The following is a 14,947-nucleotide window of genomic DNA, read 5'->3' as shown; positions in this document are numbered from 1 at the left end:
CTACAAGATAGTCACTGGCAGTTAGGTAAGCAGGTAAGATGTTGAACAGAAAAAAAGAATGGAAGAAAGTAGAAGGTCAGGATACTGGAACAGAAGGGTGGGTTAGGGATAAGAATGAAACAGTGAGATTAAAGAGCAAAGAGAATATTCATGGCAAGAAAAATTCACAATGAATCATAAATTCATAATGATTATGTTCAAGCATACAGTAAGATGAGAACAAAGTTCTTTAAGAAGACTCGGCAAGCACAAATACATCTTGATATGAAAGTGCAAAGGTAAAGAACAAGGATTCTCATGCACAAAAGTAAAATAGAAAATTTGCAAAGTGTGACACACTCCTATTGGTGTAGACTTTTGCTACCTAATTTGCTATTATGTAGCAGTGAAAGTTCACACTAACCCATGTAAATTTAGGTGGGAGTTTTCACAAGGCTGGTGGCATGCAAGTCTCTTGGGCAGATATATACAACTTAAAGAGGATACTAAATATCTGTATATGAAGACAAGCATTTGTTTTGGAATAAAATGTATATTTTCATAAACATTTAATGTCTAAGTATAATGTGAAAGACAGTATTTTATAGTTTACATTTAAAATTTAATTAAACTATTTTCTTTTCATGCCATACCAATGAATATAGCATAAAAAGTAGCTAATAATCCATATATTAATAGCATGTAAGTTTTAATGCTCTTATTTTTATAAAGCAATCTAAAAAGAAATCTAGAATTTCCTTAATGTGATAATTGTTATAATTACTTTATAGAAACTCCCTCTTCTCTTATTTATTTACTACCTCTCCAAGAAGTACAAAATTTCACATAAATTACTTATTATATCTACAATGTTCAGACAAAGCATAATTTTTCATAGCTTTCAATGTTAATTGGTTACAGAGTTATGAAACAGTCAAATGGACCCTTCTTGTCACCATGTCACATCTTGTCTTTCAGAAGTTGTTTACAGTTCTCTCTGACATTTAACACTATATTACTTATAACCAATAGAAAGTCAAGATTTTAATCTCTCAATTGTTATATTACATTATATCAACTATTTTCTGAAAAAAGAACTGTCAATTTTGCTTTCAGTTCAAACTCTCATCAAGGAGTTTAGATGAAGTTTTAATGGTTCTTCCTCCATAGTTAGAAAGTCAGAAAAACTGTGATAGCTATGAGACATTGTCTGCTTTTTTGCATGATGTTATTCTGTGTTTGTTGGTGCATTATTTAATTTGAAAAATTACTTAGTGCAGCACTACTATTAGTGTAAAACATCTAGGTTAAGTGATACAGCTGATAGCTAAAAAAAGAAAATAGTCAGTTAAGTACACTGTTTCTTGTTGTTCGTGTGTATTCTTTACTATTATAAACATAACTAAAACGTAAAAATAGGAAGCTTTTTATGTCACTTAAGGTTAAATTACGTATGATGAACAATAATATTAATATATATATATATATTTTTTTTTGCAAATTATACTTACAAGTAGATCATGCATAATGTAATTCAATAGTGTAATGTGAACTGAACATTTGCTGAGTGATTTTCAACTTATAATGGCATGAACAGTAGTTATGATTCAAAGGGAAGTAAAACTATAAAATTTATGTATCCTTTTATGAGTTCAAACCTATTTAGGATAAACAAATATAGATTCATATTACAATTTGAAATTATTAGAAAGAGAAAAAAAAGAGTAAATCAAATTTATTTTTGGCAGTTACAAGGTCAGTTAAATTAAAAAAAAACATGTATAAAGCTATGATACAAAAAATAACATACAAGATATAATGTTTTACTGAAATAAAACATTTGAAATTAAAATTGGACAGTTGACAGATTATAGATATAAAATTTGAAACTCTTGAGGCAAAGAAAAGTATTCTTAACCTTAATATGAAAATTACTTAGCATTTGGACTAGTATAGAGTATAATCACATATATTCATGAATAAATCTTTAGTAAAAACATTTTACTAAAAACTTGCTTTTTGTGTATAAAAGACCTGTAATGTTTATTGAAAATCTGCTAGATATTGTGACAATACACTAAGCGTATTACAAGTTATATTACAGAAACTATGACTACAAAATGGTTACAATGTAGGCTGAGTCAACCAACCTCATAGTGAGAGTGTGTGTTTTCTTATAGCAAAGCCACATCGGGCTATCTGCTGAGCCCACCAAGGGGAATCAAACCCCTGATTTTGCATTGTAAATCTGCTGTACTAGCAGGGGGCTCATAGTGAGAAAGTTAATACATATTCATTACCGATGAAAAACAAAACTATCAGTGAATAACATTTTTAAAATTTACAATTTATAAAGGAAACTACTAACTTGAAGAGCTTGATAAGAGACAGTCTGTAGGTCAAACAATGATAACTTATATTCACTGGACCCTCTGGCCTCATGGCGAATATTTTCAAACAGATCAGCTGCTCGATACAGCTGTTGCTGTGCACCTTCCAAATCTCCATGACCCCAAAGGGCAAGTCCTAATCGATGGCGAATTTTAGCTTCATCCTCTCTACGTCCCAGCTGTTCAGCAATTTGTAGGCCCTGTTGAAGATAGGCCACTGCCTGGGGTGTATTACCTAAGGCATGATGTACACGACCTAATCGAGAGTTAATAGAAACATTTGTCTTGAACTGACTTAGAGCATAATTCTCATTGCTGCTTCTCATTATTGTGAAAATAAATATATAATGAAAAACACATAAAACCAGGACATAAGCACATTAACAATACACTCTTCCCTTCTTCAAATTTATTTTATTCACTGATAAAAACACCACATTTTAAGTTAAAAGTAATTTCACTAAAAACTCTTTAGAAGATGTATAAAATCAATTCTTTTAAAGTTTTATTTTTATTGTTTTCCTGAATGAAAAAAAATGTTCTACTCCTAGTCAATCTACACATCATGCAATAACTGATAATTAGCAAATTATTTATGGTTGAAGGATACATTTTTCATTATTCAAACAAGAGAAATGGATTAAAAAAAGGCAGATAAACCATAAAATAACTGTTTCAAAGATAAAATCTGAAAGGTTTGAAAAGCTTTATTATTCATGTTCCTTAATGTTTTGATTTTACTGATGTAATATGAAATTTTCAAGTTAAATTAATCAGTATAATAAACTCACCTAAGCTACTGTAAGCAAGAGTTTTTGCCAGTTTGTCATTGATCTGAGCAGCTATACTGAGGTGTTGTTCCTGATACATGATGGCCTGTTCAAATTCTCCTAAGGACTCATGAGTGACACCAAGGTTTCCGTACGCTCGACCCTGAGCAGCCATATTTCCAGTCTCCTCAGCAATAGCTAGGTCCAACTGGTGATACCTGAGTGCTCGTTTATGATCACCCATCTGCTGGTAGACAGTTCCTAAGCCACAAGCTGCATCAGCTTCTGTTGCTCGGTTAGCAAGTTCTTGAGCTAATGACATTTGATGCTCTAAGCAGGAAATGCCTTGTTCAAAGTTCCCTAGTTGGCTGTGGATACCACCCAGCTCACCATAAGCAGAAGCTTTTCCAGTAAGATTACCTAACTCATGAGCAACAACCAGTCTTTTCTCAAAACACACCTGAAGTGAAAGAATAATAAACTGTTAACAAAATAAATATATTGGACAAAATAATAAACATGCAGAATGACTTGATACAAGCTTCAAAGTGAGTAAAGTTCTAATGAGAGATATTTAACTTCTATCAGCTATATCAACTAAAGTGTTCAAAAAGCTTGCAAGTTCCATATATTATATTATTATTACATGTATATTATTATTACACTAACAGTGATTCTCTTCATGATTTCACTTCTTGCAAAACCTATGTCCAATCTGAAGAAAAGGACCAGAAAAAAAGACCATACCTATGCATAAAATAATAAAGAAACTGCCAACTAAATAAAACCTCTTTTAAAATTTTAAAAAACACAGAAAAAGTGTACTAATGGATAAGGATGTAACATGATAAGCAATATTTACTTTGGAAGGCTTAAAAACAGACAACCATATAAAAAATATACACTAATGTGGTTACAATACAACCACACAAATGTTAGAACAAATAACATCTAATAATTATTTAGAACTGTACTTCTCTTCTTTGAAAATTTGGTACAGAAAAAGACAAAATTTCATGCTCTATGGTCAATTTAAGAAGTTTAATATAAGAAAGGTCTGCTATGAATTTTAAACAAATATTTTTTATTTGAAGTTAGGTTTCCAAAATATTACTTACATTCCTTAATTTTTTAATATTTTTAAAGTAAAACATTTTCTTATAAATTATTGTTTGCACACTCTAAGAATTATACAGATTAATTTCTGTGTGATATAAATTATACGAAAAAAGAAATATTTTAGTAGTACATTACTATGAATGTATACAACATTATATGAAGATCTTACTTCTCCAACTTCAATAATGATATTGATTTAAAGTAAAGATTATAGTGTTTGCACTGACTGATTAAACAGGTACACCTTTATCACTTTTCTATACAAGATTTATATACAAATATTGATGGGGAGACAATATTTTTACTAAGGAATAATTTTTTCAATCATGTAAAGTTCTAATTTTTATTCAATATGAAAACATAGTTACCAATGCCTGCTGAAGGTTGCCCAGACAGCGGTGGGAATTACCTAAACCTCGATATGCCCTTTCTTTATCTCGTGGAGACTGTACTTTGAGGGCAATGGCTAGGTACTGTTCATGACATTTAACAGCTTCTTCAAAATCACCAAGAGCATCGTAACAGTCCCCAAGGTTCCCATAAGCCCTTCCTTTATCCAACAGGGCTGTGTTACTTCCCAGCTGAAAGAGAGAGAAAAAGAAAACCTTAATGATAAAATTGTCTCAGTAATTATAGTCTTACATCAGTTGAGGAAAAGTTTTGGAAAATCTGACAAAACATGCTTTGCAAAATTATTTAACAAAATTTAAAATTTTATGGTATCACTAAGGTAAAAAATCTTGCCATACAAATTATAATAATGTAAATTATTCAAAGTCAACAGTATGCATATTATAGCACATTCTGATAGATTTGTTGAAACATTGTTCTAAAACAAAGAAATATGCAATAAATTTGTTAAATAAAAGCATGTTAAGATCTCTAGAATTTATATGTATTTCTCAAGTAAACTGTTAAGCATCTGCATACATAAACTCAGTATCTTATTATAATTTCCAAAACTAAAAAAGTAACCTTTTATATGAAAAGTTATTGACTTGCAGTCTACCATACTTTAATAAAACAAAAATAAGTTTATTTATGCAAGCTGAACCATATACCTTCAGTATGTGTTACCACAAACTTTTTGATCAGTTATTGTTCCTTAAATTTGTTTTACTGATAAATGAAAAATCCATTGTGTCTAGTTAAAAGTGTTTAAGTACTTTTTCATTAGAAAAACAGTTAAAGAATATAAAATTTTGTTGTACAATTCTTAAGAGTTAAATGGAAAATGTATACGCTTTGAAAAATACAAACAAATTCATTATTTAAAAAAATAAAATAATATTAATATTAACCTGTTCCAGAAGGGCAAGCTGTTGTTCCAAATAACCAATACCATCTTCATAATGGCCCATGTTGAGCCGAGTGATTCCCAGATTTCCTAAGGCTTGGGTTTCTAAGGAACAATCTCGGAGTTCTCTTGCTCGTTCCAGTTGCTCCTCATAACATTTCATGGCATGAGTATAGTTCCCTAGAGACATGTGGACAGCTCCCAAATGACCATGAGCTTTACATTCTCCTTTAACATCTCCCATTTCCTGACGGACAGTCAGTTCCTAATGGGAAAGCAGTATTGTTCACAAAATATACTTATTTTTGCTGTAGTAAACTAAACTACAGAACAGTGTAACTTATAGTAGTTAAAACCAACTATGTCCATGTCAACTCATTCACAAGCCATAATAAATTGACAGGTATAAAATATAATAAAACTCTCTCACTATGGAGTCAGTCAATTTGACAGAATTTGTAATCACAGAGTACTCATTACAGTTTCTATGATATTCCTTTTAATACAGTATATGCATCTTCAAAAAATTGGGCACACTTTCAGTAAACATTACAAGTATATTGTAAGCTAAATATGTGTTTCTGATTAAGTATTTGTTTACCAAAGATTTGTCTTTCAATATTTGAGTCCATCAATGCATATAGTATTTCTATATGCTAGTCTGAGAGCAAAGTGATTTTCATATTATGATTAAAAATGCTATTCTTTATCTCAAACATCTCACGCTTTATTTATGTAACCTGTAAAACTTACTAAATAAATATATAACTTTTCTTTCAGTAAAACTTTATATTTTATCTGTTATTTCCCTAACATCATATTTGATTCTTTAGCCAGTATAGAAATCATTGAAGCATAACGAAAAGTTGTAAAATGAGAAAGAAAAAGAGCAACTGTCCTTTTTCATTATCAACAAATGAAGAAGTCAGCTGACAATAAAGCAGCAAATCACTACTGATGTCAGAGTGTTTAAATTACTCGGTCATATGATACTCTTGAGAATAACACAGCACACAAAAAGAAATAAGCTAACTTGCCCTCTGCTCCAAGAACACAATGTGGAATTTACTGGGCTATGTATCCCACAATGTTTACAATGAGGATTCTCCAGAGTAATAACATTGCATTTTGAATCTGTGAAAATATTTATCATATAGTTCTAAGCTGATCCAACAGGCATCTCAGGTTTCTGAGTGTTGATCATCCTTTCAGGTGTTTGGAGTTTGGTGGTATAGGTATACAAAGATGTTACTTGTACACATGTTTATAAAATCCCTATTTCCCATTTAGCAGACTTATTCATCATTCAATAAATACTTGAGCTTCAGTTTACAATTATTCACACAAGTTCCAGTTTTAATTCCACAGCATTTTAATTTAGTCTTCGTTAGTAAGCATTCTGACTTCTTTTATCATGAAGTCTACTTCTGCAACAAAAGTATAGAGGAATAGCAAGTCTAATTATAAACTGAACACATTCAGCAGAAAACATATTCCTAGTTATTGATTCTCACATAGAAGTAAGCAGTCATTATTAATAATACATGTGGAATCTCTGTTTAATAATTTTAGTATATTGTTGTTTATCAAAATCAAATGTAGGTATTATTGTTTCTTGGTATATCATATATGGCTTCTAAAATCTATGATACAAATCACATATTAAATTGTAATATAAATGTATTTTTTCCAGTAAACTGCTGTCTTGAGAAATTCACCTTTCCTGCAGTTAAACACATTCTTGGGTGGTTACTGCATTTTTTTCCCCTTCTACAAATGGTATTTAAAAGACTAATACAAACTAAAGCTTAAGAACAGGTACCAACTGCTAGCTCCTTTCTATATAGTTAAGACATTGCATGGAGTACCATGACAGTTATTTTAGACTCTAAACTGGATAAGTATATTAACTTAAGCAGAACCTTTATTACATGCCCTTGGTACAAATATATGAGAATTCAAAAGAGTGATAAGTATTCTCACCCTGTCTCATTCAATTGTCAATAGGGATCAATGAAATATTACCATAGTGTTGAAATTTACATTCTGTTATCGCATGAAAGAATTAGCACCATAAAATGAAAAGAATGACAAAATATTCTCTTGTCCTAACATTTTGCACAGTAATTATAAAGTTATTTAATAAAATTTTAAAAATAACTCCATAAGGTAATGACATGCACCTATTATAACCTACCTATACAGAAAGGGTTAACCAAAGTTCTTAAAAATTCTAATATATGTACAATGCAAGGTGTAAAACTTAGTAAATTATTAAGCATCTGTGTACAGTATAAAAACAATATAACATACCTGATATTACACAAGATAGAAACAAAATTTACCTGGGTGTGATACCCCAAGGCTTTATCATAACACTTCATATGACGATGACAGAGTCCAAGAGCTCCGTATGCAGCTGCCTCTAGACTTTTCTCTCTACTTTGTTTGGCTAGAATCAATTGTTTTTGGTATACCTTTACTGCTTCAGTTGTGTTTTTCATCTTCAGAAGTACATCACCAAGATTGCATAATGCCCGAAACTTACCCTAAAAAAACAAGTTTATAGGTTATAGTTAATAAAATCTATAGTAGAAAACTTAAAAACTTTAGTATTAAAAAATTTTAGTTTTAATAATATGTAAGCTCAAACTCTTTTCTGAATTGTTTTCAGACAAAGAGGGTAGAAGTATTTGATTCAATTTGAGAATGCTTCACACTAACTCTAAAAGTAAACCAGATAGTATAATTAAACTGTAGAGATATATCAAAGTGAAGGCTAAGGAAAAAATTTCTGAGTAGAGAAGTAAAAAAGAGTGGTGGAATTGAGTGCTATAAGCATCAATAGCATAGGTGTCTGATTAATGCTGGCCACATGCAAGATGAAGTGAGTCATAAAAACCTGTAGAAAAGGCAAGGAGCATGAAGCCAACAGTTTGAATGGAGCATGTAACACTCCTTGGGGACCACTATGAACTGAAAGTGAAAAACCCAGAGAAAGAGCATATGCTCTCTCAATAGTGTGCTAAGTTGAAAAATTTGAGGCTGAATCCATAGAATGCTGAAGATAAACAGGATCAGAGAATAGAGAATAGAAAGAGACAAAAGGGGGAATAGAAGTGAAGAGAGATCACTGACAAAACATGAAAAAACACTTTTGGTAGAAAACTGAGACCAAAGGTAAGTGAATTAACCCTTTGAGTTTGGGTGCACTCTTTTGCACATCACAAAGTTTAAAAATTTACATACAAAGCTGAATTAAACCACTTTATTATCAATGTATTTTAATGAAATTTGCATCATCAAGTACATTATAATTTTATGTTTTATATCATCCAAGTTTTTATTACTTTATTTCAAATGAAACCTCTAAAATAATAATTCATCTTCAGTTTTGTTGCCAGATGATATGCTTACAGCTTGTCTTTCTTCTATTTCAATACGAACTGATCTGCAATGTGCAAGTATTGTCACAAATTCCATCTGGAGAATTAGCAGAAAGGAAGCTATATGCCTCTTCCCCTCTCTGATAGTAGCTACACTCATCTTCAAAAGCAGAAAGGGGAATTCTTAGCATACATCTGTATTTTGGAATACATGTTCATAACCAACAGAAAAGAGCTAATTTAAAACTATAATCTCTCAACAGTTAGCCTAAAACTGGAATGAATTATTTATTCTCGAGCTTGTCAAACTGCCAAAGCATTGTTGGAGGTTAATCATCCTCCAGCACTTATTCTTTTTTTCTCATCTTATATTTATTAGTTTGATTAGTTAAATTGCATTTAGGTTTTTCTTTGATATTTTAGTTAATTATGCATTATTTGTATTTTAAAATTAATATCTGAAAGGTTTTATAATTTCTTTAATACAACCTAAACTTTTGCTTCACTGAAAACATTTTACAGAAGGCTAAAGTATCTCCACTAATGATATCATTGCATCATCTACAAGCACCCATTGACATGTGTTAATGTAAACAATCAAGAATACCAAAAATAAAAAGAAAATTAACCATTAAAAAAAACAAAACTGAAAGGGCAAAGATGTCAAATTAGACATATGACACAAAGAAGATATTTTAAGAATACTTGACAAAAAGTTAAACAGTATTACATATTTCCATTTCTTAATTTTAAAGATTTCATTTTACTAGTAGTCTCATTTTGAGACTATTTATTATTTTATTACAAGTTCCTGCTTTCATCAGGTTCTTCAAAAAATAATGGTTGATTTTTATGTTAAAATTGTGATCATTTATAGGTATAAGAAACCTGTCTTTTTTTTTTTATTAATTACTTCATACATACCACTGAAAAACTAAAATTTTCTTCTATTCATTAAAACTTTTATTATTTTCTAAAACATTAATTCTAATATTTTAGACACTTACAATTAATGATGAAAAAAACGTGTGCATCTTTTTTTTTGCATGAATTCAAACTTGGTCATAATACATCAAAAACAACTCACAATATCAACCAAGCATGGGGTAAGGAACCACCTCCAAATGTATAGTACAGAGTTGGTTCCAAAAGTTTCATAATATAAGTGTGATTCATGAAGATAAGGAGGGCAAAGGACATCCTTCTGCTGTTGAAAATAAAATTTGAGAGCTTTAATGGATAGAAACCAACACAAAACTGTTTGAGAAATGGCACAAGAATTGAGTGTTGGCATTTTCCTAATTCCATTTCATACCATCTTGAGCAAATTGGAAAAGTGAAAAAGCTTGACAAGTAGGTTCCAAACAAACTCAGAGAAAATTAGAAAAAAAACACTGTTTTGAACTGTGCTCTATGCTGATTTTGCACAACAGAAATGCCCCATTTCTTGACTGAATTGACACCTGCAATGAAAAATGGATCCTGTATCACAACAGAAAGCAATCTGCACGATGGCTCAACTGCGACAAGGCTCCAAAAGACTTTCCAAAGCCAAAGTTGCACCAATAAAAGATTACGGTCACTGTATGGTGGTCTACAAATAGTATTATCCATTATAGCTTGCTCAACCGGAGCCAGAATATCAATGCAGAGGTTTACTGTTAAGAATTGGAAGAAATACATAGAAAGTTTTGTGAAAAATTGCCAGCATTAGTTAATTGAAGAGGACCAATCTTGCTTCATGATAATGCTTGGCCTCACATTGTTCAAATGATGCTCCCAGAAGTTCAACGAATTGGGCTACAAAACATTGTCTCATCCTCCCTACTCCCTATACCTGTTACCCACTAACTACCATTCTATTCAAGCATTTGGACAACATTTTACAGGAAAAAAGATTCAATGACAGAAAAGCAACAGTGAATGGTTTTAAAGAATTTTTTAGTTCTAGGACTTCAGAGTTTTACCATTATGGCATAAATAATCTTGTTTCTCGTTGGCAAAAGTGTGTAGATTCACAAGGTTCTTATTATTTTGATTAATAAAGATGCATTTGGATTTTTCATTTCTTATTACAGTTACAATTTAAAATCCATCATTATTTTTCACACAACCCAATACACTAAAGACAATTTGTTTTTATTACAGGTACAGTGTTTCTATCCTTGGTACTACAGAATGATCATACCAGTGATCAAAATGTTATACCTGTTTTTTATATTTAAAATAACTTTTTCTACATGGACTTTTCAGAGTCTGGGTGCAAATAACTATATAACATTTTTAGGAAATATAATACAAAAATTTAATTAAATATTTTATTTTTCTAAAACTACATACCTTTAGAAAAGTTCCTGTCAAACCTTAAACAGTTTGATCAACTAGTTTTATTTTTGAAACAAAATATAACGAGAGTGACATTATGTTCTTACAATGTATGGACCCAGAAGCCCTTGGATTAATACACATGGGCATCTACAGGGCCAGACCTAACAGGATAGTACTAATAAACCAAACATTGAGTAAAAAAAGAACAGGAAGGCTTAGAACCTATAACATGAAGGGAGGCTAACCTGGCCATGAAACAGGTCTCAAAGGTTACAGTTGAGAAATCAGGAAAAAGAATCGGGACTGACGACGGGCTAGTTCAGTCTAGGTTTCCAGTGAAACCCAAATTCTATCAAAGATTTCTACGCAAAGGAAAGGAACCAAATAAAGATCATACAGATATGAAGGCAAGTGCACAGTATTAGAAAGTACATTCCAACCCAACAAATCACAACATTAGAGGAAATAGGTAATGAAGGAGAGAGCAGAGATTGTGGTACAAGCTAAGATGAAAAAGAGAAATGAAAAAAATCTCTCCAAAAACCCAATACAACATAATAAAATGCTTCAGACAAAAGGAGAAGTGACAAGAAGGGAACAAAGGATACTGGTGAGAGAAAGGTGGGGATCCAAAAACAAGTAACTAGAGAGTGAAATAGGGGACAAGGGGTCTGCTTCCAAGCAACTCTTAGTTATTGAAATATAAAACTAGTAGCCATGCACTTACTATAAGATTTTTGAAAATATTTTTATATTTATTTGGTCATTCCAGACAAATGCACAAATGACTGTAAGGAAATATGGCATACTGTTAAGGAAGTTACAGTATTATGTAATACACATTAGTAAATAATCTAGGTTTAATAGTAATAATAAAAGTCAAATTTATCACTTGAACAAATATATGTATACATTACATTTTCCTATAAAAAATGTTCCATTTCAGTTTTCACGTCTTGTCAAATGGAACAAGTTCATGTGATTCAGAACGTTAGCTGCTGGCTGCTACAGCAAAAGCTTGCTTCCTTACTGGTTATTTCTGACAATTTGCAGGCACAATGTACAGTGAAATGTTAAAAAGAAACGTACATGTTCAGCAGATCTTAGCTGGCATATTTAAATATAAATCTGACAAAGTAGAGGACTGTCAATCAAAAAGAATGCCTATAAATGAAGACAGAAAATCAACCACAGGATAAAAACTTGTACTGCTTCACCTTCAGCAATTGAGCCAAAATGAAGGGAAGAGATGAATGACTGGGTAAACAAATTGCTGGGTAAACAAAAAGACTGAAGCTTAACAGTATCCTGCTGTGTGGGATAAAATGCAATCTGAGGAGTTTAAAAAACTATTGCCTGTTTGTTTCAAGCAGTAAAATAGGGTGAAAAGCTTGCTATTATATTTTAATTTGAAGACGTATTTTGCAAGAGGTGTTAACATCTCTTTAAACTGGACCTTATGTAAAATATGGAAATAATAATAAAGTGACATAACTCTTCTCCCTTCACACAAAGATAAGCAAACATAAGTCTTCAGCTCATACTGAAGCTAAAACATTTTAAACAATATTACAACCTGAATCAGTAACTGAATCAGACTGTGTGAACTCTTGATAACAAGAGAATTATTTAAATCTTTGGATACAGCTTTGATGATCAACAGTGAAAAATATGTTTTGTACATATGTTTGACTTGTTTTGAATACATTATTTTGAAACAAGTAGATTATGTGCTGTATGTTTACTGTTTTAATTTATCACAAATAAGCCAATGTAAAAGAATCCCAGTCCACTCATATTCAAACCATATCATAGCTCTAAAAGACTAAGTGGGACTTTCTTCAATCTTTTAATTTTTTATCCCATTCAATTTGTAGTAATGGTAGTAGCTTTAAGTAGTATTGTGATTAAAAAGGTTTTATATAAACTTCCACCATTTGACAAAAATAAAAATTATAAACATCAGTTGTACAACAAGAACAAACTTATAAAATATAGTTTTATTATTAATACTAATAGGTCAAAATTTTCTCGACTCTAGAAAGATCTAAGTATTTCCATGTAATATCTATCAACATACACTAACTAAATGCAGTTCAGAGTGAGATAATACACCAACTAATTTTTGAGCAAGTTTAGAATTTTTTATCTTTGGTACAGGTAACCTCATAATGTTCCTGAAATCCAATATAATTTCACAATGAATCACAACACATGCATTTACTGATTAACATCCAACAGTGTACGTCAGGATATAATTCACACTTTGTTTGTAAACAAAACCTACCTTTACATGAGCTCTATTTTGAATTTACTGGCTCAAGCAACCCATTTTATTATTTGACACTTTGCCTACAGTCATTTCAGCATTAGTGCAGAATAATCCTTTGTTGACACAGCACAGAAGAAAAGCAAACACCTTATGTCACTTTCACAATGTACAAGTTCGATCAAAGAAAAGTATAAATTGGCATCCAAACAATACTAACAGTACCACTGCTGCCTAATTAATGTCTTCCATAATTATGTAAGTAACTGAAGATACTAAAGTACGCAACATGGCTGTGAAAGATGTTAATAATAACAAGAGGAAGCAATGTTGCTAACTTTACAATGAGAGCAGTTAAGAACTGAAAAAACTGGAAACACTAATGTGGTAATTATGTAGATTTATAATATTTGGAGAAAATGATGCTGTTTCACTTTACATGAAATATTTAACAGCACATGGAAAATGGTGCTCCTGAATTAAGCTAGCTCTGCAGTCCCAGTAATACACTTAGGTGCTTAAAATACTAAAATCTGGTGTTGGAAGATAGCCCACTCTACTGTTTTGCACTTAAATAAAAAAAAATAAAGTTATTTTTACAGGAGTTATTATTGAGAGATAACTAGTGTTGCTAATATGGCTGCAACAGGAAAAATAACTATGAAGGGAGTTAAGAACTAGGGAAATTGGAGGTATTAACATGATTGAGACAGGGGTGAACATCAGAAGGGTACAGGTATCATCATAACATGATTGTAACAAAAGTTATTTGAATGATTCTGTTGCTGCTAACATGGAAGTGACAAAATTTATTAAACGTTTGTCATTTTGTCTTTCACAGAAGTATACTATTTCTGCAAATTATATTAGTTTCATGTACACACTGTGAAACTGTTTTGTAACATCTGAAGGAAACTGACACTGTACTGAGACTACTACAAGAGAAAAACCATGATGTAAATATGGCCACAATAGGATTCATTAAACTCTAACAGAAAATGGTGTTGGCAACATATTTGACAGTTAATATCTTACTAAATATCATGAAAGGTGGATCTTTAATGTATTTGAAAGGTCTTATTTGGAGATAAACAGTACTGCCAAAGTGGTTATAACAAGAGTTCCTAATATTGGATGAAATTAGTTTGAAAATGTAATTAAAAACAGGGGTTCTCAATTACTATTGGTGTTACTTGTGATAGTTAGTGTAGCTGTAGTTCTTAGACAATGAGGTAAAAATGTTATGATAAGAACAAAAAATGTAGTAGTTTGTTTTATAGATCAAAATAAACCACACAAGTTATCCCTGTTTTGTTGGTGTTTTCAGAACGACAAAATTTTATCCCCACATACATAATGGTCAAAACAAATTCTCTTTCACAACTGAAAACAAATTACATTTTAATAAT

General features: G+C 31.2%; 1 protein-coding gene across 2 annotated transcripts in view; it reads right to left on the bottom strand.

Moving 5' to 3' along the window:
- The window catches only part of LOC143255596 (tetratricopeptide repeat protein 28-like), a 106,421-nt gene that overhangs the window by 38,714 nt on the left and 52,760 nt on the right, over nucleotides 1-14,947 (bottom strand). For both annotated transcript variants that reach the window (XR_013030739.1, XM_076511478.1), the window contains exons 9-13: nucleotides 7,901-8,104; nucleotides 5,560-5,820; nucleotides 4,627-4,839; nucleotides 3,161-3,599; nucleotides 2,348-2,625 (exon numbers count right to left, since the gene is read on the bottom strand). Coding sequence is in view for 1 of the 2 variants with exons in the window: in XM_076511478.1 (XP_076367593.1) it covers nucleotides 2,348-2,625; nucleotides 3,161-3,599; nucleotides 4,627-4,839; nucleotides 5,560-5,820; nucleotides 7,901-8,104 (1,395 nt within the window). In the remaining variant the exon portion in view is untranslated. The remainder of the gene's footprint in view (nucleotides 1-2,347; nucleotides 2,626-3,160; nucleotides 3,600-4,626; nucleotides 4,840-5,559; nucleotides 5,821-7,900; nucleotides 8,105-14,947) is intronic.

Source organism: Tachypleus tridentatus, chromosome 7 (genome assembly GCF_004210375.1).
Source record: "Tachypleus tridentatus isolate NWPU-2018 chromosome 7, ASM421037v1, whole genome shotgun sequence".
In the NCBI taxonomy this organism is placed as follows: Eukaryota; Metazoa; Arthropoda; class Merostomata; order Xiphosura; family Limulidae; genus Tachypleus; species Tachypleus tridentatus.
This window is presented reverse-complemented; position numbering and strand designations above follow the sequence as displayed.